The sequence below is a fragment of the Phytophthora infestans genome, genomic scaffold (assembly GCF_000142945.1).
Source record: "Phytophthora infestans T30-4 supercont1.4 genomic scaffold, whole genome shotgun sequence".
Lineage (NCBI taxonomy): Eukaryota > Oomycota > Peronosporomycetes > Peronosporales > Peronosporaceae > Phytophthora > Phytophthora infestans.
The window spans coordinates 1,541,738-1,566,678 of NW_003303755.1; the positions used below are offsets into that span (position 1 = coordinate 1,541,738).

The following is a 24,941-nucleotide window of genomic DNA, read 5'->3' on the forward strand; positions in this document are numbered from 1 at the left end:
TTTTTAACTGCGTACCATGTGGAGTATCCGTCTTCGTGGGCCGCGCGGCAAGCAGGTGGTGCTGAAGATCGACCCAGGAGCCAACCTTAAGACGTTCTCAGGTTTGGGTGCTGCATTGCATGAGTGTTTGTCTCTCCTGTATGTCTGAAGGTTTTGTTTTTTGCAGAGCTGGCAGTGAAGGAATTGGGGTTGAAGGCAAAAGACACACCAATTTGTACGCGGCCGACTCTATAGTGGATAATTGCGGTTGGCTTGCGCTAATACTTTGTGTTACAGTTCGCAAAGGTTTTCCACCTCGACCTGTGGAAGTGGATGGCTCAGCATTGGTCAAGTTCGTCTTCGAGGCTAACGACACGGTGGTGGTGGACACTGGCACGGGTGCTGCTGCTCCAGTGCAAGCTGCTAGCGCGGCCTCTAGTACTGCGAAGAAGTCCGCAGGGAGACCGAAGCGAGCTGCTGCAAAGAAGCCAGCGGTTGAAGCCCCGAAAAGTAGTGTGCACACTCTGAACCCTCCCACCAGCTCTAAAAAGAGGGCCCAACCGAAGCGAAAAGTTACAGCCAGTGGGCATCAGCTTGGGAGCTCACTGGAAAACGACCCGTCGGAAGCTGCAGGAGTTGAAGGTGATGGTGAAGATGAACCACAACGCAAATATCGCCGAAGTAAAGCGATTAATCTCAATTCGAAGGAAGATGTGGAGATCAGTCTGGTGAACGCTGTGAGCGGCCAATCCCACGGCCGTGCCGCCAAGTTTTTCCGTGCGGCAACGAAGAATGCCGTGGAGCATCAGTATGAGACAACACTGGCCACTTCCAGACTGAATGCAGCATTGGCGCATAAATTTGAGATCGAAGAGCTGTCGACTGCCCGGCGTGCTGATGGAAGCGCCGCTAAACTTCGTGTGCGCTTCAAGGAAACACCGCGCAAGTGGAAGGAGGAGACAGTGGATCTACTGAAGACGGACGAGCTGCAAGCCATTTTGAAGTATGTGCTGATATCGGGCGGCGAGACTGGACGTGAAATGCTCAAGCCATTCAACATGGCGCAAGTGTCAACTAGAGTGTTTTGGAGTATTGCGCACCTGTACGATGGCGATGTGGCTGCTGGACTAGCAGACCTTGTACCTGATAAAGATTGGTCGTTCTTGGACACTCGTACGCGGTGAGTTTGGTCTTCGTATGGAACAGGAATCTTGTTTTTGACGTGTAATACTGTCACGTTACAGAGTCATGTCGGAGAAGGCTATGGAGGCTAAGGCAAGAGGCAAACACTTTCAGCTGCGGGTGTTTGGGACGATCTCATAATGTCTTTCATGGTTATTGCTAGGCAAATGAAGAGCAGTATAAGCGGTGGAAGCAGGAAAAGCAGGGGGATACTCAAAGCAGTCGTGCGTCTTCTTCGAAATCAGAGAGTAAGAAGGAAGCTAAGCCAGCAAGACGCCCTGCAGCTAAGGAGACGAAGCCTGAAGTAATTGTAGTGGACTCAGATTATGAAGAAGAGACAAAGCAAGAGCCCGCGGAGCCAAAACCAAAGCCAGTATCTCACACACCTGCTCTTTCAGCGAAAGAGGCGACTCCAAACATGCTGCGTAGCGCAGCGGCACACGCTGCGTTGGCCCGATTCGACCGAACTGCGCATACAAGTGCTGTTGTATCGGCTTTTCTTCCAGCTAACCGGCCCGCAATAAAGAAAGTAACGACAGTCGACGACGAGGACACCGAGTCCGATGAAGAGGTTGAGGAAGCCACTACTGTGTACTGCGATGTCTGCAAGAAAGCGCGTATTTTATCAGCAGAGGAAGCAAGTAACGCTGAACTGGAAAATGACCCGTGGACCTGTGCCAGCTTGGCAAAGGCTGGTCGCAGCGGTGGGTGCGACGCTGTCGATGATGAAGTGGCCCAGATTACGGGTGCTCCCATTGCTGAATGGTTGAAAAAGGCTTCAATTACTACTCGCCTAGAGCTGGCCGACGCTTCCATTGGCGCAACACTGCATTCTCTTGTGAATCCATTGGACCCATCAGCACAGACGCTGCAGGAAAAACTTGAAAAGTTGATCGATGAGGTGAGTGAGCCTGAGTTGTTGGTGTAGCTTTGGTCGACGATAACTACTTGGCTAACGGTATGTGAATGAACTAGGCGCGTCTTGATGAGGTGAACGACTGGATGACAGAACTTGTTGGTGCGACCGAAGTTCTACAGCAACTGGAGGTACAGAAGCTTGGCACGCTGGCCGATTTGATCGCCACACCGACCGACTTGATCGTCGAAGCTGTTGGCACTGCTGCTGATGTGTCTCTCCAAGTGGTCAGCTCGTGGCAGACTCGTGCCAAAGCTCTGGTGGACGAGCACCCGTGGTTGGCAGAATGGCGAACGCTTTAGCGGAGCTCCAATCGCGTGTCTGAAAGTGACACTGCTTGGATATTCACGGCAGATTGAAAACGGAATGAAAATTATTTTCCTACGCTTCCAGGCTTTCTGTTCTACACACAGGAAGCAACAAGCGGCATATGCACGACTCAGCCTACAGCTGTCAATACTCATGTAGCTCCCGGCTTCTACCCTCCTTCGTTGCTGCTTCACCCCCCGTTACCTCCCGCTATATTGCTTCATCGCACCATTCGGTGACTGGAGCCTTGATTCGCTACTTAGTCGATCTTAATGGAGCTGTAGATCTTGCGCGTAAACCAGAGGCAAGCGAAGTAGCCGATGGTTCCCGTGAGGAAGAAGAACGTGACCGAGATCAGGAACATGTAGCCGAAGTACAGAATGCCCGAGACGAACGCCGTGATGTTCAGCTTCGTAAAGAAGTACAGGAACGAGTACAGGAACAGATACACGGCTGCAGATCCAGAGGTGAGGAACGAGCGCCACCACCAGCGGTAGTCCTCTGCGCAGAGCTGGAAGTAGCACATCACGACCGTCACCTCAGCGCACGTGGCCACGAGAATCAACAGCACAATGAACAGGAAGCCGAAAACGTAGTAAATCTGGTGCAACCACAGCGCCGACATGATGAAGAACAGCTCAATGAACACAGCGCCGAACGGCAAGATGCCACCAACCAAGATACTGAAAGGCGAGGACAAGTACCACACTTGCTCCGGGATCTGGCGTGCGATCTGGTTCGTGCGCACAGGCTGCTCAATAGCAGCAGCCTTGAAGCCAAAGTAGCTGCCGAGGAACACCAGCGGTACGGAAATGCCGAACCACAGCACAAGCAGAGCGAAAAGCGTACCGAACGGGACGGCCTGCGACGATGACTTGCCCCACAGCACCAGGTTCAGCACGAAAAAAACGGCAAACAGCAGACCGGGGTACAGCACAGCCGTGAGAATCGTGTTCTTCTTCCAGTCCTTGCCGTTGAACATCTTGTACGTACGTGACGAGTGGTAGCCAGCGAAGCTGCCCATGAACACGAAGAGCAGCAGCAAAGTCGTCAGTAGAGAGCCACGATTGGCCGGCGACAACAGTCCCAGCAGCGCAATAACCATCGTTGACGCGCTCATGGAGCACACCTGGACACCTGTACCCACGACCACCGAGAAAAGCATGGGTGAAAGCTGCGGCGGACGGAATACATCACCGTGGACAAGCTTCCACCCTGACTCCTCCTGAGCCTCCTCCGTGGTCTGCACCTCATTGTAACGAGCGATGTCACGGTGAAGTGTGCGCAACATGATCATAGCGATCATTCCCGTCAGGAACAACACGATCATAAGCGAGTTAATGATGGAGAACCAGTGGATCTGATCGTTCGAGCTCTTGCTGCTGATAATACGGTCCCAGCGCTCCTCCCAGACGATGTCTGACTTGACGAACTGCACATCGTACGTGTACAACACCGTGGTCTCGCCCTCTGGGTTCAAGTACTGGTAGTTGCCCTGTGAAACCTCCTCAATGTTTACAAACTTGCCACACGTGTCCGAGTCGAGTTCCTGTCCGGCCATAGGCTCGTTCTCGTAGCTGTGCTTGATAGAGGTGGGGACGACCTCGAAGCCGACGACGCGCCACTTAGGGGCGTCACCGTCCTCTTCGGCGTATGGATCCGAGTTGACCGAGACGATAATGCGCACGTGGTTGTACAGGAGGTACTTTCCGTCTTCGTCCACTTCACCAACGGGGAAGCCGCGCTTGAAAGATCCAGCCTGCTGTGAGTCCGTCGGGTCGCGGTACAGCACGGGCAGATTATCCACCACCCACTGTACGTAATACTCGTCTTTGATCATGTCGATAAAGGTCTGCGACTGCTCAGACGTGTACGTCATGGGCTTACACAGTACCTGGCAGATTGCGTCCTTCTCCATCTGCATATTGTAGAGTGAATCCATTATGGCATCACCAGCCATGATCTCACCCAGATTCTCCTGTTGCTCGTTGGTGGAAGTGGGTTTGCAATACGGCAGGTAGTAGTACTCGTACGGCACGAGCGTCTTGGTGGACGTGATCTTGTTCACGTTAAGGCGCACCGTCTCGCCCGCTGCCCACGATTCGGGCGCCACGCCTGGCACGTAGAAGGCTGCACTGGCCTCTTGCACCGCCAGAAGCGCGGCCAACGCCGTCGCCGCCACGCTCTTCATCCACATCGTATGCTACGCTCGGAAGGAAAGGGAGAGGGGAAGGAAGTTCTCTACTGCCGCTGCCGCCCGACGTCTGGCTTCTTCGCGGTTTCGAATGAGGGAGTGTGACTGAGCTGCCACGAAGCCGACGCATCAATGAATACCCGCCCAAGTCGATGGCGGATAAGAGGAAACCTTCCAGAAACACATGCGGACAGTGGGAGAAGGGGCGCGCACGGTAAGCAGCCATTATTGGACAAAAATGAGACGAATCAGGTCGCGACACGACCTCGAACGAATCATATGTGGCCACACTAAATGATCATTTAACACACAAATCCTCTCATTTCCGTTAAGGATTGGACCTCCTCGCCAAAAGAAGAAACGGCACCCTTCGCGTCCAGGTTTTTCCAAACAGGGAATTTCCAGGTGTGCGTCCACGTATTTTCCAGTTGTAACTAAAACCGTTTTTCTTACCGTAATTTTTCTTTTGGCCTCAGCCACTCAGTTCCAGGGGGGAAGCGTGACACGTGGCGGACGGCTGGCAGCGCACCCGGAGGACACCGGAGCGCCCTCGGAAGACCCCACCATGGCGCAAACGCACAAGACAGCGATGATCAAGGCGCAGATGGCGGAAGAGGCACGCAAGGAGGAAGAGGCTCGCAGAATGGAGGCAGCCCGGCTCGCCGGTGTAATGGACGCTCGTACCCGCGCGGCGAGATCCCAAGCATGCCAGCGTGCTGATGAGATTCGTGGCCAGTTTGGCCCTCACGCTGTAGTCGACGAAGAAGATAGTGCCAGCGAGGGAATGGATGGTGATTCAGCGGACGCTCTGGCGGAGGTACCAGGGCACGAAGAAGGTGCCAAAGAATGTGTTTCTGAAGCGTCAAGAGATTCGAAGGAGGGGCCGGCGGAGGAGGAGGGTGAAGGAAGCCAGGCATCGGACCAAGAAAAGCGGGAGGAGAATACTATGCAGACAAACAAAATGCGGCAGACCGGTCCGAACCGGCAAGGCAAAAAGAGGTCGGCTTCCATGGTAGAAGACGAAGAGCTGGTCCAGGCCCCCCATTCAAGGCGGAACACGAATCCTGGGCGGACCTCGAAGTGAGTTTGAAGCAGTACATGGATTCGACGCGCCAGAAGATTGTGATCAAAGAGGTGATCCGAGTTTCGCGCCGTAATGCTGACCTCCGTGCACAAGTACGCTACAATGGTCGCCCTGATTCTGAGATCCCGTTGGTGCCCGTAGAAATGGAACCGTTTCAGCGAAAATATATCTACACTCATGGCTGGCCGGAGCGTGAACGATCGTCGGGTAAGAGGACTTCTCACACGCTGCGCCGCACAGAGTGTCCGTTCCAGATGCTGGCCCAGGTTTCGAAGAGGGACGATGGCACATGGTGCATCAAGATGAAGCGTGAGGTGTACTCTCATAACCATTTCGTCTCCAAGGAAGTTTACAGGTATTATCCAGGTATTCGCCAGGTTCCTGCTGATTCACCGCTTATGCCCGGGATTGAGTTGCTTGTGGATGCGCAAGCTGGAACCTCGAGTATTTACGACTACATTCGCAGCAACCGAAATCACTCTGTCACCATGGATGATGTTCGCAGCTTGATAGCTAGGATGAAGAAGTCAGGTAAGTTATGCTAGTGTGTTCTTGGGTGGGAAATGTCCTGACTAACTAAGAACTGTGTATCGATCTAGGTGTTGATCTTTCTGATGATGACGCTGTTGCAGAGATGATCTTGGACTTTAACCAGGAGTCACCAGCTAATGTGGCCACGGTGAACGAAAGTGCGCACGGCGACACCGGAGTGATATCGTTCTCGAGTGAGCACATGCGTGCGATGCAGGACAGCTTCCCAGAGGTGCTCCAGATGGACTGCACACACAAGACGAACAAGTGAGTTTCTTCATAGTATTTGGTGAAAAATGTTCCAGTTTTTTTCCGGTTTTTACCAGATATTAACAGGGTTTCTTTATAGATACAACTACCAGCTTCTGAGTATCGTTGCAATGGATCAATTTGGTCAAGGTCAGCCCGTCCAGTACTCGTTGATGGAGACAAACTCCGATTGGCACATGGCGAAAAGCTTGGATCATTTTAAACGAGCGAACGAGCATTGGCGTTTCGTGCGTATTGTCATTGTCGATAAGGACATGCAAGAAATCGATGTGATTCGAAAGAAGCTGCCGGAGGCTCGTGCTTTTTTGTGTCATTTCCATGTGATAAAGTGGCTCCATAATGTGATTCGCAACTCCCTATGAAGAATTTGTTCTCACGCAGATGAAGCACATTATCACCAACATGACTTATGCAAGAACAACTGAGGACTGCTGTCTACATCGCGACAAGTTCAAGAGTTTGACTTGCAGGGATGGTCGCACAGAGCTGTGGGCGTACTTCGAAAAGAACTGTGATGCCGACGCTACCATGTGGGTGATGTGGACTTGCCACACTTCAGCAATCACACGAACAATCGAGTTGAGAGTCTCTTTGGAAAACTGAAGCGCAAGCTGAAAGGACATCATACGATGCGTGCTAGCCTGGCGATTTTATTGCAGTTTCAACGCCGCAAGGAAGAAGGTTACCGGTCGAAGGTGGAGATGCCCGGGACGTTGCGAGATATTTCCTACTCTGAAGAGATCAACGCCGTCCTTGGAATGACGACACGTTGGGTGGCTGCGGCAATCAAAACTCAGTACGACATTTCGGTAGACAGAACACTTACCGAACGCTATGCATTCAAAGACAATGGTGCAACAATAACTGTACGGCATGGAGACCACGAATATCTTTTGGAGAAGGAAGGCTGGACGTGTGACTGCGAGTTTTCCCAGACCATGAAGCTTCCGTGGAGGCATGCCATGACGTACAAAAAGTCGTGCGGCCACCCGTTCGTGGTACCTTTCGCCGCCATAGCACCCAGGTATTGTTCAGGTTTTGTCCAGGTTTTTCCAGGTTTTAATTATTAACATCAGTGTTTGGTTGCTATATGGTTTGGACAGAGCCGTCTACAGTTGCAGCAACTGTCCGAGGTTGCCGATCCGTTTGTTGCAAAGATATTCAAGGCGAAGGGAAGCACAGCGACTGGGGCTTCTGGACTGAGTGAAGCAGAGAAACATCGCCGTGCCCAACAAGCGTTTGTACGAATTGGTGGTGAGCTTGCGCGCTTTCCAGATGATCAGTTTGAGTCTGCATTAGAAGCAATGAAGACGTGGTGGGACAATTTGCGCCAAGGTCACATAACGGATGAGGAGGTAGTACAAACCAGACCCCACACGCCGGACAAAAGTGATGACGACACGGGTAGTGCTTCAAGCTTTGGTGACAACAGTAACGATCCACAGGGACGCCTAATGGTAGCAAGAACGAGTCAAATGAAAAGGACAATGATGAATACGATGCTGAGTCTGCTACACAAGTAGCTGAATCTGGGACGCAAATGACAACCACTGACTGCAATACAGCTTCGACACCCCTGCTTGTGAGATTATCAGGCAATGTCAGGCGAGTGGGACGACCCAAATTAAATCGCTCAGTGATGAAGGAAAAGGCACGAGTTGCGCACAAAGAGTACAATCAGGGAATGAAACTCAGGGAACTGCTGCGTGAAAGCGACGTCTGTGATGTTTCTGCGATCCTTCAAGAAATTCTGTTACCTGTGCGTGAGGTGGGGTCGTATCTGGCAACATACCAAGTCAAGTCAAGAACCAAAACGATTGTGATCAAATGGTCGGTTGATATGGAATACGTGCCAGATAGAGTTCGGTTTAGACTGGCGGAATCGGTTACTGACGACGCACTAGATCAGCTAAAACAGGGGCTCGCAAGTGACGAACATATTGAATTGAACAGTGACGGGAAAAAAATGGATAATGCGGCTTGTTACGTAGTAGCCATTGAAAAAGTTGGTCGCTTCACTCGAGAGCAGTTGGAGGCTATGAAGTTCTTGTGGAATCTGCAAGCCGCATGCAGGGAAGCAGTGTTATGTTGCTCCTGGCTTACCCGATCTGTAAAGGCTGCTGTGGACGATCCAGCCCCAGCGCAAACTAGCAGTCGTGAACCTACTGGAGTCTTGGCCTTATGCTGCAGTGAACGGATTCGGGTTTGACCTGACGTACAGTGACTTGTTTCGCTTCAGAGATTCTTCCTGGCTGAACGATAACGCGCTGCGTGCGCTCACTGTGTATCTCGCGAAGTACAAGAATAACATCACTGTGATGTTGCCCCCAACAGATGAGGAGAGTGGCGTTGGTGACAAAACACGAAGTACAAGAATAACATCACTGTGATGTTGCCTTCAACAGATGAGGAGAGTGGCGCTGGTGACAAAACACTCTGCTCTATTGTTAGAGGAGTCGAAGTGCAAAATTTCGTTATTTTGCCTGTTAATGGGGGTGTTCACTGGAGTGGTATAGTAATCGATCGAGCTGCCAAACAAGTCAAAGTGTACGACAGCATGAATGGCAAGAAGCACCGGAAATCGTTGCAACTGCTAGTGGCGAAGATTTTAGTGAAGGCAACGAAGGATACAACTTACTCAGTCCTGGAAGTAGTGGACCCGATCCAAAAAGACAGCGACAGTTGTGGTATTTTCGTTTGCCGTTTCTTTTGAAGTTGTGTGAGCGATGCAGCTTCAAGTGACGTCTCGGCGAAAGGGTTGACCAAGCTGCGTTGGTCAATGCTGCACGCAATTTTGAAGATGAAGCGGAAGTAGTAAGCCAGAAGAAGAGCAACAGAGCTAACAAATAACAATACATGGGCTATACCTGGGAACCAACTGGTAAATACCTGGACTCACATTATGCAGCTGGACAGTGTCGGCGCCACAGGCGCCGACACTGTTCAGCTGCGCTCACTTCGGATTCTTCGCAAGTAGAGCACATATGTATTCCCCAGGTATTATCCCTGGACAATACCTGTGTTTGGGGCAATGCTCTGATTGGCTCCACCTCTATCTGCAACGCTATACTGCCGTCACTTTGACTTTTGCTCAAGTCTCGCACACATGCTTTTTCCAGGGTTTTCCTACTGAAGAATACCTGGTCGCGTAATATATCCGCTCGGAATATACTACGTGCGACTGATTCCACTCTGTATAAGGAAACCTGGAAGAAACATGGGGCCCCCATGTTTTTTTTTTGATTTCTGATTCTCCATGTATGATACCCCCATGATGGGGGTATCCCTGGACAATACATGGAGAATCAGAAATCTGAGTATTTTCGAAATCTGGTAAACCTGGACGCGAAGGTCGTCCAAGAAGAAAGCTGAGTTCGTCGTAGAAGCTGCCAGTCTCACACACCACCAACTCAATACATTTGTCCTCGCAGGAACTTGGTGAAATATTTATCTACTCGTCGAGAGACCCGATCTCGTCCACTGAGCGTGACGCGACCAGCTGCACTGCTACAATTAGCATAAACGGTCGAAGTACGACCGAAACTATTGCTGTCACTGTTCCTTTGTCCATACACTCACGAAAACAAGACCCAAACGCCTTAAGTGAAGCGATGGAGGTAGCCGTCGTCTCCGAAGCTGTAGTGTCCGAGGCGCTGCATCAGCTCTATAGTCCTCTGAGCTCTCCGCTCGTTCGTCGACGTGCCGATTCACTGCTACAGCAGTTTCAGCGCTCTCCCGAAGCAGCACAGACGGCTCTGGTCGTGCTGCAAAAGCCGATTGTCGACACAGGCAATGCCGAGCACAACGCCTTGTTACGAGCCAAACGCGCGTTCTCTGCGTCGACACTCTACTTTACTGTGGCTTCGTACATCCGCAAGTACAAAATGGACGACCCAGCCAACTGGACACCCGAGGATCGCACACAGCACGAGCTTGTCGTGAAGGAATTTGGTCGGATGGCTCAGGATGTCTGGAATGTTTTAACTGGACCGAATGGAACCCAAGAAGAGCTGAACGTGCAGACTCACTTGGCCCTCACGATTGCAGTCATCTTGCTGCGCTTCCACGAACCGCAGGGCGATACCACTGTGGTTGGTGCAGTGGAATGGCTTGTTCAAACCCAAAAGCACCCGGTGAGCGATGGTGTCACGGCTGTATTGACCAATTTCGCTGTGCTGCTCACGTTAAAGGTTATTCCAGAGGAAGTGGACAACAAACGCGTCAAATTCTCTAAGAACAAGCGAGCTCAGTGCGAAGATATGGTGCAGCAATGCGCAGCTCACGTGGTTCGTGACGTCCTGCCATCAATTGCCACCGCCCTTGATGCCAGCGAAGAGCAGGCTCAATTGAAGGGGCTTTTGCTGCAAGCGTTTGCGAGCTGGGTGGAGCATGGCACTGTGCCACCTCCAGTCATCATCGAGTGTGGGTTATTGGATCGAGCATTCCGAGAAGCCTTGGTGCCAGCAACCTCCGTGTATGCGTTGCAGGTTGTGCGTGAAGTGGTTCGCGCCTGCCGTCACAATGAACACGTGCAGCTGATGGAGATTGTCATGCACAACTCTGTGGTTCTAGGAAAGCAAGTGCAAGAGCGCATAGCTGCATCCGAGAAAAGCTTAGACTATTGTCTTGCCGACTGTGTCAGAGCAATGTCGGAGTGCGGACAAGCCTTTATCGTGTACTTTGTGGATTATACGCTTGATATGCGCCCCGGGTCGTTGGTCTATGAATTCCTGGACTCCATTTTGTTCTTTACGTCGCTGAACAACCTCGACATTTCGAACGAAACGATGGAGTTCTGGATCGATTTCCGCGCATACATCTCCGGAAAGCACGAGGAGCGAATGTACGTGTTTGAATCCTTCATCTCGCGATTGCTCATCATTTTGATTGAGCGGACCCAGTATCCTGAGGGCTTTCAGGCCTTCCCGGAGACTGCTAAGGAGCGTTTTTTCCTGTACCGAAGTGAAGTCCGCAACGTATTCCGTGCACTTGCAACAGTTACAGTGGCTAGCGAGGATAAGTTCATTGTCGATGCGATTCATGCCATTTTTCAGCAGTACGAAGCCGCCGATTCGGGATCTCCCTTGCCATCGAATGTACGTGTGCTGATCAATTACTGTCTGCAATGTTTCCTACGCTAACTCCTTTGGTATTTGTGTTTAGTGGTGGCAACGAACTGAAGTGTATGTTCATGCTCTTAGTGCATTATCAAAATCGATTCGCGAGGCAGATACGTTTCTCGTTCCGAGGCTGTTCGAGTACTTATCGCGGAAGGAGCCTTCTTACCGCGCACTCTTGCGCACAGTCACCATCTTCCTTGGCGTGTCCGGCCATTGGTTCGCACAACATCCAGAGCACTTGTCAACCTCCGCGTTCAGAATCATCTCCAACGGCTTCGAGTCTCAGGATGACCCTGGATACCCGTTTACTCAGCACGGCTTAGAAGATCATGTAGGTGCGGTGGCCCTCCGGAAATTGACTCTTCGTTGTGGCTCGCACTTCTTCAATCCGCTGTGGATGGACGCGTTGGTGAACCTGTATCGCTCGAATCGCGCGGCAGTGGGCGGGCCGTCCGGGTGTTTGACGGGAAACAGTGCAAAGCTAATCGTCGACTCTATCTGCCACGTCCTCACTACTGTATCTTACAAGGAGGCACTCCCAGTGGTGGAGGAGCTCGGTGCCATAATGTTTGCAGACCTTGCTGCTCGGTACAGCCAACTAAACGCAGACGACGAAGGCTCGGTAGAGTTCCTGTGTGAAATGTTTAATCATCTCTTCGTATTAGCTACGAGGATCCCGGTGCTGATGGACCAAGAGACCCCGCATCCAGTTCTGTGCGTGTTGCAAAAGCAGTGGGAGGTGTTGGAGACTATTTTGCGAGTGTATGGCTGCTGTGATGAAGTGGCGGGGCAATTCTGCGTGCTTTTGGTGGGCGTGTTTGAATCTTTACGGTTCCAAGCGCTGGAGTTGGCGTCTGCAATCATGCCGGCGTTATTAGAGCAATTTTCCCGGAGTTATGATGGTAGTTATCTTAGCGTGATCAAGAGTATCATTGGCTGCGCTGGCGACGACGAGGCTACTGCAGTTAGCTTAGCACGAGTGATGATTATCGTGACTGAGAGCTCAATGAGCAAGATCGCGGCAGACGGTAGTGTCGACGAGCACCCGGGACTTACTATCGCACTTTTTTCGTTGGTGATCACCTGCGGTACCCACCATCCGTTGATCTTAGTCCAGTCGAACCAGTTGGAAGGTGTTTTGGCACTCGCGCTGCACGCCTTTAAGTCCCAGAACCCTGAGGTTGGAACTGCAACTTTAGACTTCCTGCTTGAGCTGGGCTCTTTATACGGTCAGATCCTTCGCACTCCGGAAAACTTGCTACAAGGACCAGAATTTGCAGGAAAGCTACTGCTGCACCAACAGATTCAAACTCTATTCTTTGAGAAGGACGTGCAGTACCACGTTCTTTTCGCATTGTTCAATGCCGCGGCGGGTGGTATGCCACCAAACTTGATGGAGAAAATCGCAGAAGTCGTTCGGTCTTGCTGGGTCTACTTCGGGCGACAGCGCAGTGAAGAGCTTATTCACCGGCTTCTGTCCGACAGCAACTTTCTGGGCTCGCAGGTTAGTGAACGCGCTCGAACTGAATTTCTCAACTACATATCCACACCGACGTGCGCGGAAAACTCGCGTAAGTTTAAGCGCGTACTGAACGCGTTCTGTGACCACTTCAAACGCAACCTTACGGGAAGTGCGGTGCCATCGTGATAGAGCTGGGCTACCGAAAATGCTGCAAAGGCACAAAAAAATGAAAAATGAGGAGCTGTACGAACGAGGGGCAAAGCCAAGCAGCAACGCTGCAACCAAACACAAACTATGCAAAAACCAACGAAAAGAGACAATAATTCACGCGGGCTACCAGATATTTTAGGGATGCGATGCAAACAAAACGTAGGCTTCGCTATTTTGCCTTGCTAGTGAGCCAAACAATTTCGTTTCTATTGAAACGAGTTGCCAACGTCTTTCCAGGACGTCGTGTTGTTCACCGTAGTGGCAGTGACCAAATGTCCACTTGGGGGGCGAGCAGCAGAAGGAGTGTTCGACCACTCCAAAATCTTCTCCGCAATATCCTCTGCCTGTAGTCGAATTCGTAATGCCGCAATGTGAGATTGTGCGGACAAATAATATCACCAAACATTTGTTACCTTTGTCCACGTAGAAAAGTCAGCATCACCCATGAACTGTCGGTTCATCGGCGTGTCGATCGTCGTTGGTAGCACGCCAAGCACGGATGAATCCCCGGGTAGTTCAGTTCTGTAATTAGACAAATATAATGAGCGTGAAGCTCTCTTTAGACCAGGACAATTCTTCTAAATCCTTACACAGCACTGGCAATCAAATGGTGAGTAGCTGCCTTGATCGCTCCATAAGAGACCATGCCAGGAGTAGCTTGGAGGGCCGCAGTTGCGCCTGTAAGAATGAGAAGTCCGCCAGGCACAAGCAAGTGGCTCGCCAAGTACGTTGCTGTAGAACAATTGACGCTCCGTCAGCAACTTTAACATAGACTCAAGTTGAATCCTCATTCACTCGCCCAGGAACGCAGACTCGAGGTTCTTGGAGTACATTTCTCCCAAGTTGAATAGCGAGTCCGCGTCTCGGATACTGCCGCCTGCCCAGCCCCCGGCAGTGCACACAATCGTGTTCACCTTGTCATTGCTGACCACCGCAACACGTCAGCTTCAGAATGCAAAGAATTGCATCAACATAACTAAGGAACCTGCTGGATATTTCCTTCAACGTCTGCTCAGCCTGTTTTAACGAGTTGCTCTTCGGCAGCAATACGTTGTTGGAGGCGTCCTCACTGACCGAGAAGTCCACCGAAGTGACTCTCCATGACGCACGTGTGAAGTGGCTGACCACGCCGCGACCCAGCGCACCAGCACCGCCAATCACTAGCAGCTTCTTGGACATCGTGCAGAACGTTAAATGCGCGTCTTGAACAGGTTGTGTTTAGACGATGTAACATTGTTAGCGTCTAAACACAATTTGCAAAGAAACCTAAAGTGTACACGTATTTTGAAAAATAGATACCGGTAGTACTACTATCCTTTAATTAAGAATAGTAGTACGTTGGCAGTGCCTCAAAATAATTACTACTTTAAGTAGTACTAAAGTTTGTAGTACTACAGTACCGGTATGAAACTTAGAATTTTCATCATAGCGTTCTATTGGAAGAGATAGAATAAGGGCTAATACTATTGACATTTATGTTTTTTACATTATGTTTTTAAACGAGCTGTCTTTCAATCGACAGCAGGACATCTACTAACGACGTATATGTGTTTATTCTATGAGAATTTCTCCGAGTGGAAGTCGAAGATGGTTCCGTTCGGGTCCGATGACGAGTATCGCTTGCACGTGGTGTCCAGGATCTCCTCGAGTGCGTGCGGGCCGCAGTAGAATACGCCGACCTCTTCACCAGGGTGGTTCGCCTTGGCCTCGGAAAAAACTTTGTCCCAGTCCGGACGGCCGAAGTGAGTGAGCTGCTTTGTGTTCAGACCAGACACAAAATCCTTTCCTGTCTGCTCGTGCACAAACTCCTGGAACATCTTGAGCTGCGACGTGTTCTCGCTGCCCTTCACCGTACTCAAGTACTGGTGAGTCTCGATCACATTATCACGATCCATTTCCGAGATCTGGTTCATCGTTTCTTCGAACCAGCTTAGGGACTCCTGTCCACGGGTTACCCAGTGGAAATAGAGCTTTTGGATCTTGAACGAACCCGGATGCCGGACATGGCTGCAGTTCGGGCAACGGTTGTCTTCCCACAGATGAACAACATCCTTCAGAATTGAGGCAAACGGGGTAACACCAATACCCCCGCCGACACAAATGACGGTCTTGTAACGGTGGTAGTCCTGAGTCGGAGCGCCAACCGGGCCATCGAGATAAATGTCGGGGTACAGCACCTTGCGTTCGTGGCAGTCCGCGATGACTCGACCCAAGGCTTTAGTCCAATCACCGCAAACACGAATGTGAACGCTGATGTAGTTGTCTCCAGGAGCGGACGAAATCGTGAACGGATGCCATTCGTGAGACGAGATCATGGGACAATTGACGAACATGTACATGCCGGGACGGTATACAAAACGACGAGGCTTCTCCATGAACAAAGCTACTGTGCCGTCAAGTTCCATAGCCTCCATGATACGCACGGGTGCAGCAAACATCTTAGCGTAGCGGAAACGACGCTCAATGAGGTAGATGAGGAACGGAGGCGTAATCCAGATGTAGGAAGAGGAACGAGCGAGCCATGAAGCAGCGCCATGAAACGAGAGCACAAACAGAAAGGGTCCGAAGAGCATGTGCGAGTACCAGAAGACGTTGAACTTGCCCTGACGGAACTTGGGGATCGCAGCTAGCGGGAACGAAATGCACGTGATAATAAGGAGAATCGCACCCGTCCACACTGGAAGCGACTGCAGCATCGTAGTGAACGGAGGTCGCTCGCCATTCACGAATGAAGACACATGGCGGGTGACGAAGATGGACCGCTTGATCTCTTCAGGAGTAGCAATGAGGTACAAGTACACCTCGTTGAAGACGTGGGCAACAGTGTGGACAAGGCCAGCTGTAAGCAGCACGCTCCCTGCTATCTTGTGGAACGCGATACTGTCGTCAAAAGGGATGTAGCGCCATAAGAAACGACTGCGCTTCATCACTTGTGTGATGGAACGACACATCGGCAGCAGGACGAAGACGCAGTTAACCATCACCACTTGAGCGTTGGCACGGGCGATACGTAGACCCCAACCGATGGCGGGATCCACTTCGTACGCGAACCACTTGAGCCAGAAGGCGATATTGTTCACAATGGCGTATACCAGTAGCCACCAGATGCGGAGCTTGTTGGCACTGTACCATGCGCCAAACTTGCTCTTCGGCCGGATAGGAGCTGTGTACATAGGTTCGGATTTCCGGAGATTGTACGAGTCGTTGATGTAGGGGGCGAACACCGTCTTGAACTGCTCGTACGTCATCGACTCGTTCTTTACTTGAGCCTTGCGAAACATCAGGTTGGCCACAGTCTTGAAGTCTGTGCCCACCACGTCAATGTGGGCCGCCGAAAAGTTCGATTCCAGTAGCTGAACAATCTGGTCTTCGATCACGTACCCAGTATTGTCCGGGTCGAGTGTTTCGAAGATGAAACGCAGCTTCTCCTCACCGTCCACTTCCAGGTCCATCACGGCGTCAATCAGAATGGCGTTACCGTCGATCGCGCCGTTGTTAGTTGCATAGCCATCGAACTCGTTGCCATTAATTTCAAACGCCTGCGAAAAGGTTTCACGCTCAATGAAGCCGTCCTTGCTGGTGATGCTGCTCATAACGTCGCGCAGAGCGTGCAGCTTCTCCATGGGGGTGTAGGCTGGGTTGTTGCTGTGGATGACGCTCTCGTCCATGCTCATAGCCACGTTGTACTTCTGCTCGAAGTTGCAATCGCCCAGGACTGGAACGGACACGACGTCGCTGCCGGGCTGCGGGCCGTATCTCGAAACGGCGAATGACGACAAGTTGGATGCACGTGCCAGACTCTGGCGCACCATGGACGCGCCTAGCATTGCCTGGACGTTAGGGCGGCGGCGGTGCATACCACGACTACTCTTGCAGTTAGAGCTCATCGTGGGCGGGCCGCGTCCTAGGAAGTGTGTGGTGGAGGAGTTCATGTTTATGAACTGGCTGCTGTCCATGAAATTGGCTGTGCTGTGGAACGAGGATATCATTCCGGTTTGGCTGGCCATGGGAGGAGGAGGAGGGGGCGGAGGTGGGGCCGGCATGCGCTTACTTTTCATGCTGCCTTTCCGGCTAGCCGTGCGCTTATTGCGCGAATTGGGCGACGGCGTAGAAATGTCGACGAACGGCTGCGTATTCTGCCCGGGCGTGATCTTGAGCTCCTCCGCTGGAACGCGCACGACGGTGTCCTGCAGGCCGTCGCCACTGGTGTCGCCCATTTGGAAGCGGTGCTGGCGGCCCATCGTCCACCGAAGTGCCTCGTGTCCTTGCGAAGGCGAAGAAAGCGAAGTGGCGAATCCGAGCGTGCGGTCACGACGATGAGGTCAGTAGGAGTCCACACGCAACTGTCTTAGGGACGTATGATACGTCGTATCGTTTTATCTAGAAACGCGCTGGCACCTGTGCGTCAGGAATACAGGCAGGTGGCACTGCTGATGGCGTTGCAATCGCAAATGGCAAAGTGTCGGCGTCCGAGCGTTGCTAGCACCTGGTCGGTGCCAAGCCCCATCCGTGACACCTTAGTAAAGTTCAGGCCCACCGAACATCGACATGTTGGTTTCAGTAAGAAATGTTCCGTTTTCGCCCGGATTCGCGCTGACTATGCAGCGGGCAGGGGGAATTCGTTTTTGGATCCCAGCTGGCCGATGGCTCAGAGGCTTTTGAGTCAAAACCTCTTGAGAATCGAATCAACTCGACCGCAAAGTCAGTTGACTTCCAGTTACCGTTGATTTAGTTAGGTTCAGTTGAAGTGTCATTGCCGCCCCACTTAAGGATCGGCACTTGTTCGGCCACAACGAATTCGCGCACGGATGAGGTTGAATTCGCCGACCAGATCTCGCTGTGTACTGCCAGTACTACCGGAATGCAACCTGATTCAAATGCAAATGGTTGGCGCTGCCATTTCATTTGCTGTATACTAAAACGTTTTTTTTGTAATCGTCCCGTAGGGGCAGAAGATTCTGAGTTTTGGATCATGGATCAAAGCCAGCTACAGGTAAAATACAAGAACATGGATTTACGACTTGTAAGTTACAAGTACTGTCATTCGGGCTGCAAATGACAGCAGAGTTCTTGAACACAGTTATCGTCTCTGGGTCCGCCCCAAACGACAATCGATGTTCATAGACTATGAATCATAGTGTTGTTAAATGCTCACGCTAAATCAATAATGTACTGTACTGCATAGACATTTTGCAAAATTCGGCACAAATTGCATTAGCCAGCAGCGAAACGGGGAAAGTCGTTAAATGCATTGCAAATTGCAATCAAAAGCTTGATCGTGGACCGGTATTATTACGGTATCGCCGGAATGCAAGTTGCATTGCAACACTGTTGCCGCAAGTTGCGCCAAGTTCCAGCCCGAGATCCTTCCTGCGATGTGTTGCCCGCAGGCTGCTTGCAGCGACGAGCTCGTGAGGACATTGCAGAGCTGTCAACAATTCCACGAGATGACATTCCTTTTTAACAATACGTAATGCGTCATCTTTGTCGAGGCTGTCCCGGGCCAAGCGACGGCTTATTAAATAATACATGTACTACATGTAGTACATGTAACCGGTATTAAAAAAATTGGCATTCAACTTTTCCAGGCATGGTATTTTTAGAATTGTGTTCCTTTGACTAAGAATGAGTGGCGATTACATACTGATGTTTTGTAGGTGCATCAAGATTGGGCAAACGATGTATTAGTACATTCGCTTAATTCGTCTCCCCTGGTAGAATAGAATTTCCTGGCACTTCTGAAAACTTAAAAAAGGTGTTTTGTAGTTTTTCTAAGCGCAGTTCTGCTAAGTTACCGTGTTTTGATACTTATTATTTTAATAATTTATTCGACGCTCTGCTGCTAAGCTTTTATAATATGTACTACAGTGCATGCTCGGTAACCACCAGCGAATGCAGCGCTCTCTGCGCGCAATGGATCTTTGTCTCTTGAGTGCGACGTACGTTACTAAAGATCCTGTAAGGTCGTACAAAAATTCAGGTAACGACTCGTGAGCGCGATACACCCAGAACTTGCACTGCTGGGCCAGCAGTGCAAGTTGTCCCTATGCAGCTTTCATGAGTCTCACCGTGAGTGTGTTTTGTTAACGATGCCGCACAGTAAGAAACAGCAAGCGCAACATGTTTTCCCGGAACTCAACTACATGTAGTGAGAGTAGCCAAATGCGCCCTATACGTTATCAGCAGGTCAGAATTTAGTTCTAGCCTCTTAGATTTAAAGTTTAATTTTACGCATATCGATTTCCGTTTTATAGTTAATATGGATTTAGCTTCGTCTTCCCACCTCTTATCCCACTGATAAAGCTCTCTTGACGCGCCCCATGGTTTGTCGATTGTTGCTGCTCTTGCTAGCGACCTGCCTCGGCATTAGCGCGACTGGCAATGGCCTCCCCACAGCTGTGCGCCTGGTGACCATCCATCCGCATAACGTCAGCGCCTTCACGGAAGGGCTCGTGTTCGATGATGGCGCGCTCATTGAGTCCACTGGACTCAACGGCGCGTCCTTCATTCGCAAGTATAAGCTGTCGGACCTCAACGCCGACTATTTCAAGACCGGTGCCACACACGGCGTTCCCTTTGTACAAGAATTCTGCTTCGACGCTTCCATCTTCGGCGAGGGTGTGACCGTGCTGGGCGACAAGCTGTTCGCGTTGACGTACAAGGCGGAGCAGGTGCTGGTGCTTTCTCGACGTGACTTCCAGCTGATCGGTCAATTTCCCCTCACGACATCCACTAAGGAGGGCTGGGGACTCACAACCGACGGGGAGTTCCTCATTGCTAGCGACGGCTCGGCCAACGTGCTTTTCTTCGATCCTCGCGACGACTTCAAACTCCATCACAGCATCACTGTGCGGAAGGATGGCAAGGAGGTGACCAACGTGAATGAGCTAGAATATGTTGAGGGTGAACTGCTCGCCAACGTGTGGTTCGAGGATCATATCCTGCGTATCGACATGGCGACTGGAGACGTGCTGGAGCAGATCGATCTTGACTGGATATCTAATATGGTGCCGAACATTCACACCGGGGCTATGATGTCCTCCCCTTTCAAGCAAGATGCTGTGATGAATGGGATCGCCTACGATCCCGTGACACGACACGTATTTGTGACCGGCAAGCTCTGGGACTCTATGTTCGAGCTTGAGCTGTCGTATCTAAACACTCACAACCGTCCTATCGTCCCTTAAATCGTCTGAGACCGTGGATCTTATTATTATCAACCATCAAGTTGCTGATTTTACACGGGGTTTATTCATTGGGGCCACAAAAACAACAACTATAACTTCACTTCTGTAAAAGATATCAAAAAACTACAACAACGATCATTGCATGTGTTCGCCTGCCTTCGTTCAGCAGGAAGATCGGTGCGAGGAAACAGGAACAGTGCAGTTCGCTTACGCAAACTTTTCCGAGTGGAAGTCGAAGATAGTACCCTCCGCCTTCGAGGACGAGTACTTCTTGCACACGTTGTACAATATTTCTTCTAGTTCGTGGGGTCCGCAGCAGAACACACCAACTTCTTCACCGGGATGCTTGGCTCTAGCTTCTGCGAAAACCTTGTCCCAGTCTGGTCGGCCGAAGTGCGTGAGCTGCTTCGTATCCATTCCAGAAACAAAATCCTTGCCTGTCTGTTCGTGCACGAACTCCTGAAACATCTTAAGCTGCGAGGTGTTTTCTTCTCCACCCAACACCACAGTACTCAAATACTGATGCGTCTCAATCACGTTGTCGCGGTCCATTTCGGTGATCTGCTTCATGGTGCCCTCGAACCAACTAAGAGACTCCTGGCCACGGGTTACCCAGTGAAAGTAGAGCTTTTGGATCTGGAACGAGCTCGGGTGACGAATGTGGTTGCAATTTAGGCAACGGTTGTCCTCCCACAGATGAACCACATCTTTCAAAATCGACGCGAACGGGGTGACACCGATGCCACCACCGATGCAGATCACCGTTTTATAACGGTGATAATCCTGGGTCGGTGCGCCAATGGGACCATCAAGGTATACTGCATGTTGCATGCGTGGCAGTCCGCAATAATACGAGCAATGGCGTCCGTCCAGTCACCACATACACGAATGTGAATGCTGATGTAGTTGTCGCCAGGAGCGGATGAAATCGTGAACGGATGCCACTCGTGAGACGAAACCTGAGGACAGTTGAGGTACAAGTACATGCCAGGTCTGTAGACGAATCGACGCGGTTTCTCGATGAACAAAGCCACTGTCCCGTCAAGCTCCATAGCCTCCATGATACGCACCGGTGCAGCAAACATCTTGGCGTAGCGGAAACGACGTTCAATCAGATAGATGAGGAATGGAGGTGTGATCCAGATGTAGGCTGAACAACGAGCAAGCCACGAGGTAGCTCCGTGGAAGGCCAGCACAACCAGGAAAGGTCCGAAGAGCATGTGCGAGTACCAGAAGAGATTGAATCTGCCCTGACGGAACTTGGGGATCGCAGCTAGCGGGAATGAAATGCAAGTGATGACGAGAAGAATCACACCCGTCCAGACCGGAAGAGCCTGCAGCATCGTAGTGAACGGAGGTCGTTCACCGTTCACAAACGTCGACACGTGACGAGTGACAAAGATGGAGCGCTTGACCTCGTCTGGGGTGGCGATCAGGTACAAGTAGATCTCGTTGAAAACGTGAGCGATCGTATGGATGAGACCAGCAATGAGCAGCACGCTACCCGAGATCTTGTGAAACGCGATATGGTCGTCAAACGGGATAATACGCCACAAGAACTTGCTGCGCTTCATGACCTGCGTGATGGAACGACACATCGGAAGCAATACAAACACACAGTTAAGCATGGCTACCTGCGCGTTGGCACGAGCGATACGGAGACCCCAACCGATGGCCGGGTCGACCTCGTACATGAACCACTTGACCCAGAAGGCAATGTTGTTCAGTATGAAGTAGATGAAGAGCCACCAGATTCGGAGCTTGTTGTCATTGTACCACTGACCAAATTTACTCTTGGGTCGAATGGGGGCTGCGTACACCGGTTTTGCTTCTTCGAGGTGTCACGTACGGCTCGAATACCCCGCAAAATTGTTTAAACGTCATCGCATCGTTCTGAACACGGGCCTTGCGGAACATGAGCTTGGCCACCGTCCTGAACTCCATACCGACAACGTCGATCTTAGCACTGGAGAAGTTCGACTCGAGTAGCTGGACGATTTGCTCTTCGACCACGTATCCGGTGTTGTCAGGGTCCAGTGTGTCAAAGATGAAGCGTAGTTTCTCTTGAGCGTTCACCCCGAGTTTCATCACAGCGTCAATTAGGATAGCGTTGCCGTCGATCGTACCGGTGCTAGTAGCGTAGCCGTCGAACTCATCGCCGTCCACTTCAAACGCCTGCGAAAAGGTCTCGCGTTCAATGTAGCAGTAAAGTTGCCCATCGCATCACGAAGCGCTTCGAGCTTCTCCATGGGCGTGAACGCCTTCTCATCCATGCTCATGGCTACATTGTACTGTTGCTCAAAGTTGCAGTCCCCAGGGATTGGTACGGTCACCACGTCACTTCCGGGAGGTGGGCCGTACATGTCGTTCTTGCCTGCGGGCGGGGCAACACGGCAGTTCTTATGAGCTGCACTGGAATTCGATGACACGCTTGACGCGGAAAGCGTCAAGCTCTGACGAACCATGTTCGAGCACATCATGGCGTCCACATTGGCACGGCGACGACGGGATCGGCGGTTGTGGCTCCTGCAGTTGCCCATAGCGTGGGTCGTGGCAGTCACGAATTTGCTGCTGTCCATGAAATTGGTGGCCGCTGGCTTCCGAAGTGGCGGGTTCTGGTTCATGTTGACCATCGTAGACATCATCGGGGTACTTTTGTCGCCAAAGTGTGGGGCATTGGGTGACGGTATCGAGACATCAATGAGTGCCTGGGTCTTGGCTGGGGTTATTTTCAGGCCGTCCTTTGACTTGCTGCGCCCCGGGTTTTTTCGAGAACGATCCATCGTAAAAGTTTTGTGAAACCAAACCTTACTGCTTCGAAAACACCAACACCTTTGGAGACACACTGCAACAAGTAAAATGGAGAATGAGAGCTGTGGGACGTCGAACCGAAAGTTGGAAGTTTGACACCCAGCGGTGTTTGCCGATCAAAGTCACCTTGAACGCATGTTCTGTATGTAATTCAGACATCTAGAAACGCGCGGTACGGCTATCCTCCAAACCTATGCTATTATAAACGATGACGGCGGGTCTACACGTCGGGAATGCATCGATCCTCTACTAACGTTTTACACAGACACGTTCAGCGCCTCGTACGCAGAAATAAGTTAGAATGTGCAAATGCAGCTCGACAATACTTTTAAGTAATTTTTAAAAATATTAAATATCTTATTAAATACAGCAGCAACATGTTCTGCTCCATTTGCACAGCCCCTTTATCGGAGAGTGCCAGCGTCAAAGAGCTGAGTCAAAACCAGCAGAGGTGTAGTTTTCATCGCTTTCTCGGGTGTATCAGTTCGGGATCCTGAAATCGTCAAGTGCCGTTACGACAGCAAGTTATAGTCCAGCCATATTTTCTTTAAGGCCAAACGTGATTAACTGTCGCGCACTTCATGTTAAACCACAGAAACACGCACAACCAGGATCAGCAATGGGACTTCATTTCTTTTCCTCAAGCACAGCCGAAGATGCCCATGTAAAAATGCTCTATTGCGTTTCTAGTGTCATGTCGTTTAACGCTTTGTGTTTTGACGTGGTGGCACTCGCAGTAAAGGTGTTTTGGTTTTAAGCCCCCCCCCCCCAACGGCAAACTGGCAACCATTGCGGGAACTCGTCGCCGATTGCAAGGCGGAACGCGTACATGTAGATGTGTGCTTCGTGGTCTTTGCAGCTACTTTCGTAAAGCTTACGCCAACTTTAAAGAATGCCACTGAGTAGTGAAGGAAACGAAAATTGAGGACCAAGTACATGTATACAGAAATTGTTTCTGTTCGGACGAGGTGCGATGTACTTGTAGTTGCTACCGATAGGCTTCTGCTGAACTGGCAATCGACGCAGCGCTCACCGCGCTTTCCTATTTTAATAGTGATCACGATAGGCATTAGACTTCAAGAATCCAACAATATTTCGTTAATTTGCACCGCGTATTATCTTACTTTAAAAGGGCTGTGACTTGTTGGTCGAGTTGCTATTGTTTTCCCGCGATGCGGGGACCGAGAGCGAGGTGGTAACCAGAATCCATCCCCCCGTTCGCGCGGAGGGTTATCAAGTACTTGAACGCGACGATCGATATCGCGCCAACCTCCAGGTGACGCACAACTATCCGTATACGAAGAAACACCTGGATCAAAATGAGCTGCGATCTGTTCACTACTGCATACGAAGCTTTGCTCTTCATCGCCCTCTTCGTCGTCGTCTTCGTCTTCTTGAAGCGTCAATTCGTGAATTGTAAGAGCTTGTTCGTCGATTCTTTTTTTCAGCTTCTGTCGCTCCAATTGCAAGTCTTTGATTTCACCCATAAGCTCACTTTCCTTCTTCTTGTCGTTGTCGCTCTGCCAACACTCTCTATTATCTCGTATCCTGCCCTTGAGTCGAGCTACTTCATCTCGTAAGACTTTGCATTGCTGGCGTAAGCTGGCAATAATACTTTCGTCCTCAGTTGAGGTAAATTTGTCCGTTGAGCCAGCAATTGAGCTTGGTGAGGTGATATTAGCACGG

General features: G+C 50.9%; 7 protein-coding genes across 7 annotated transcripts; 3 read left to right on the top strand and 4 right to left on the bottom strand.

Annotated features, from left to right (window-relative positions):
• Positions 1–119: 119 nt before the first annotated feature.
• PITG_03375 (uncharacterized protein) lies at positions 120–2,379 on the top strand (the record flags this gene model as incomplete). The annotated part of the gene is made up of 5 exons (XM_002906401.1): positions 120–138; positions 277–1,159; positions 1,224–1,281; positions 1,325–2,062; positions 2,137–2,379. The coding sequence occupies 5 exons, from the start codon at positions 120–122 to the stop codon at positions 2,377–2,379; spliced, it is 1,941 nt and encodes a 646-aa protein (XP_002906447.1).
• A 48-nt stretch (positions 2,380–2,427) lies between these two features.
• PITG_03376 (endomembrane protein 70-like protein, putative) lies at positions 2,428–4,672 on the bottom strand (the record flags this gene model as incomplete). Its single annotated transcript, XM_002906402.1, has 1 exon — positions 2,428–4,672. The coding sequence occupies one exon, from the start codon at positions 4,581–4,583 to the stop codon at positions 2,646–2,648; it is 1,938 nt and encodes a 645-aa protein (XP_002906448.1).
• Positions 4,673–10,076: 5,404 nt separating this feature from the next.
• On the top strand, positions 10,077–13,233 carry PITG_03379 (uncharacterized protein; the record flags this gene model as incomplete). The annotated part of the gene is made up of 2 exons (XM_002906403.1): positions 10,077–11,561; positions 11,629–13,233. 2 exons carry the CDS (start codon positions 10,077–10,079, stop codon positions 13,231–13,233), a joined length of 3,090 nt encoding a protein of 1,029 aa, XP_002906449.1.
• Positions 13,234–14,048: 815 nt separating this feature from the next.
• On the bottom strand, positions 14,049–14,436 carry PITG_03380 (uncharacterized protein; the record flags this gene model as incomplete). Its single annotated transcript, XM_002906404.1, has 2 exons — positions 14,049–14,171; positions 14,332–14,436. 2 exons carry the CDS (start codon positions 14,434–14,436, stop codon positions 14,049–14,051), a joined length of 228 nt encoding a protein of 75 aa, XP_002906450.1.
• A 377-nt stretch (positions 14,437–14,813) lies between these two features.
• Positions 14,814–17,498, bottom strand: PITG_03381 (ferric reductase, putative; the record flags this gene model as incomplete). Its single annotated transcript, XM_002906405.1, has 1 exon — positions 14,814–17,498. The coding sequence occupies one exon, from the start codon at positions 17,496–17,498 to the stop codon at positions 14,814–14,816; it is 2,685 nt and encodes an 894-aa protein (XP_002906451.1).
• Positions 17,499–19,529: 2,031 nt separating this feature from the next.
• Positions 19,530–20,444, top strand: PITG_03382 (uncharacterized protein; the record flags this gene model as incomplete). The annotated part of the gene is made up of 1 exon (XM_002906406.1): positions 19,530–20,444. The coding sequence occupies one exon, from the start codon at positions 19,578–19,580 to the stop codon at positions 20,442–20,444; it is 867 nt and encodes a 288-aa protein (XP_002906452.1).
• Positions 20,445–20,651: 207 nt separating this feature from the next.
• Positions 20,652–23,227, bottom strand: PITG_03383 (ferric reductase, putative; the record flags this gene model as incomplete). Its single annotated transcript, XM_002906407.1, has 4 exons — positions 20,652–21,262; positions 21,331–22,237; positions 22,290–22,631; positions 22,730–23,227. 4 exons carry the CDS (start codon positions 23,225–23,227, stop codon positions 20,652–20,654), a joined length of 2,358 nt encoding a protein of 785 aa, XP_002906453.1.
• Between the last annotated feature and the right edge of the window lie 1,714 nt (positions 23,228–24,941).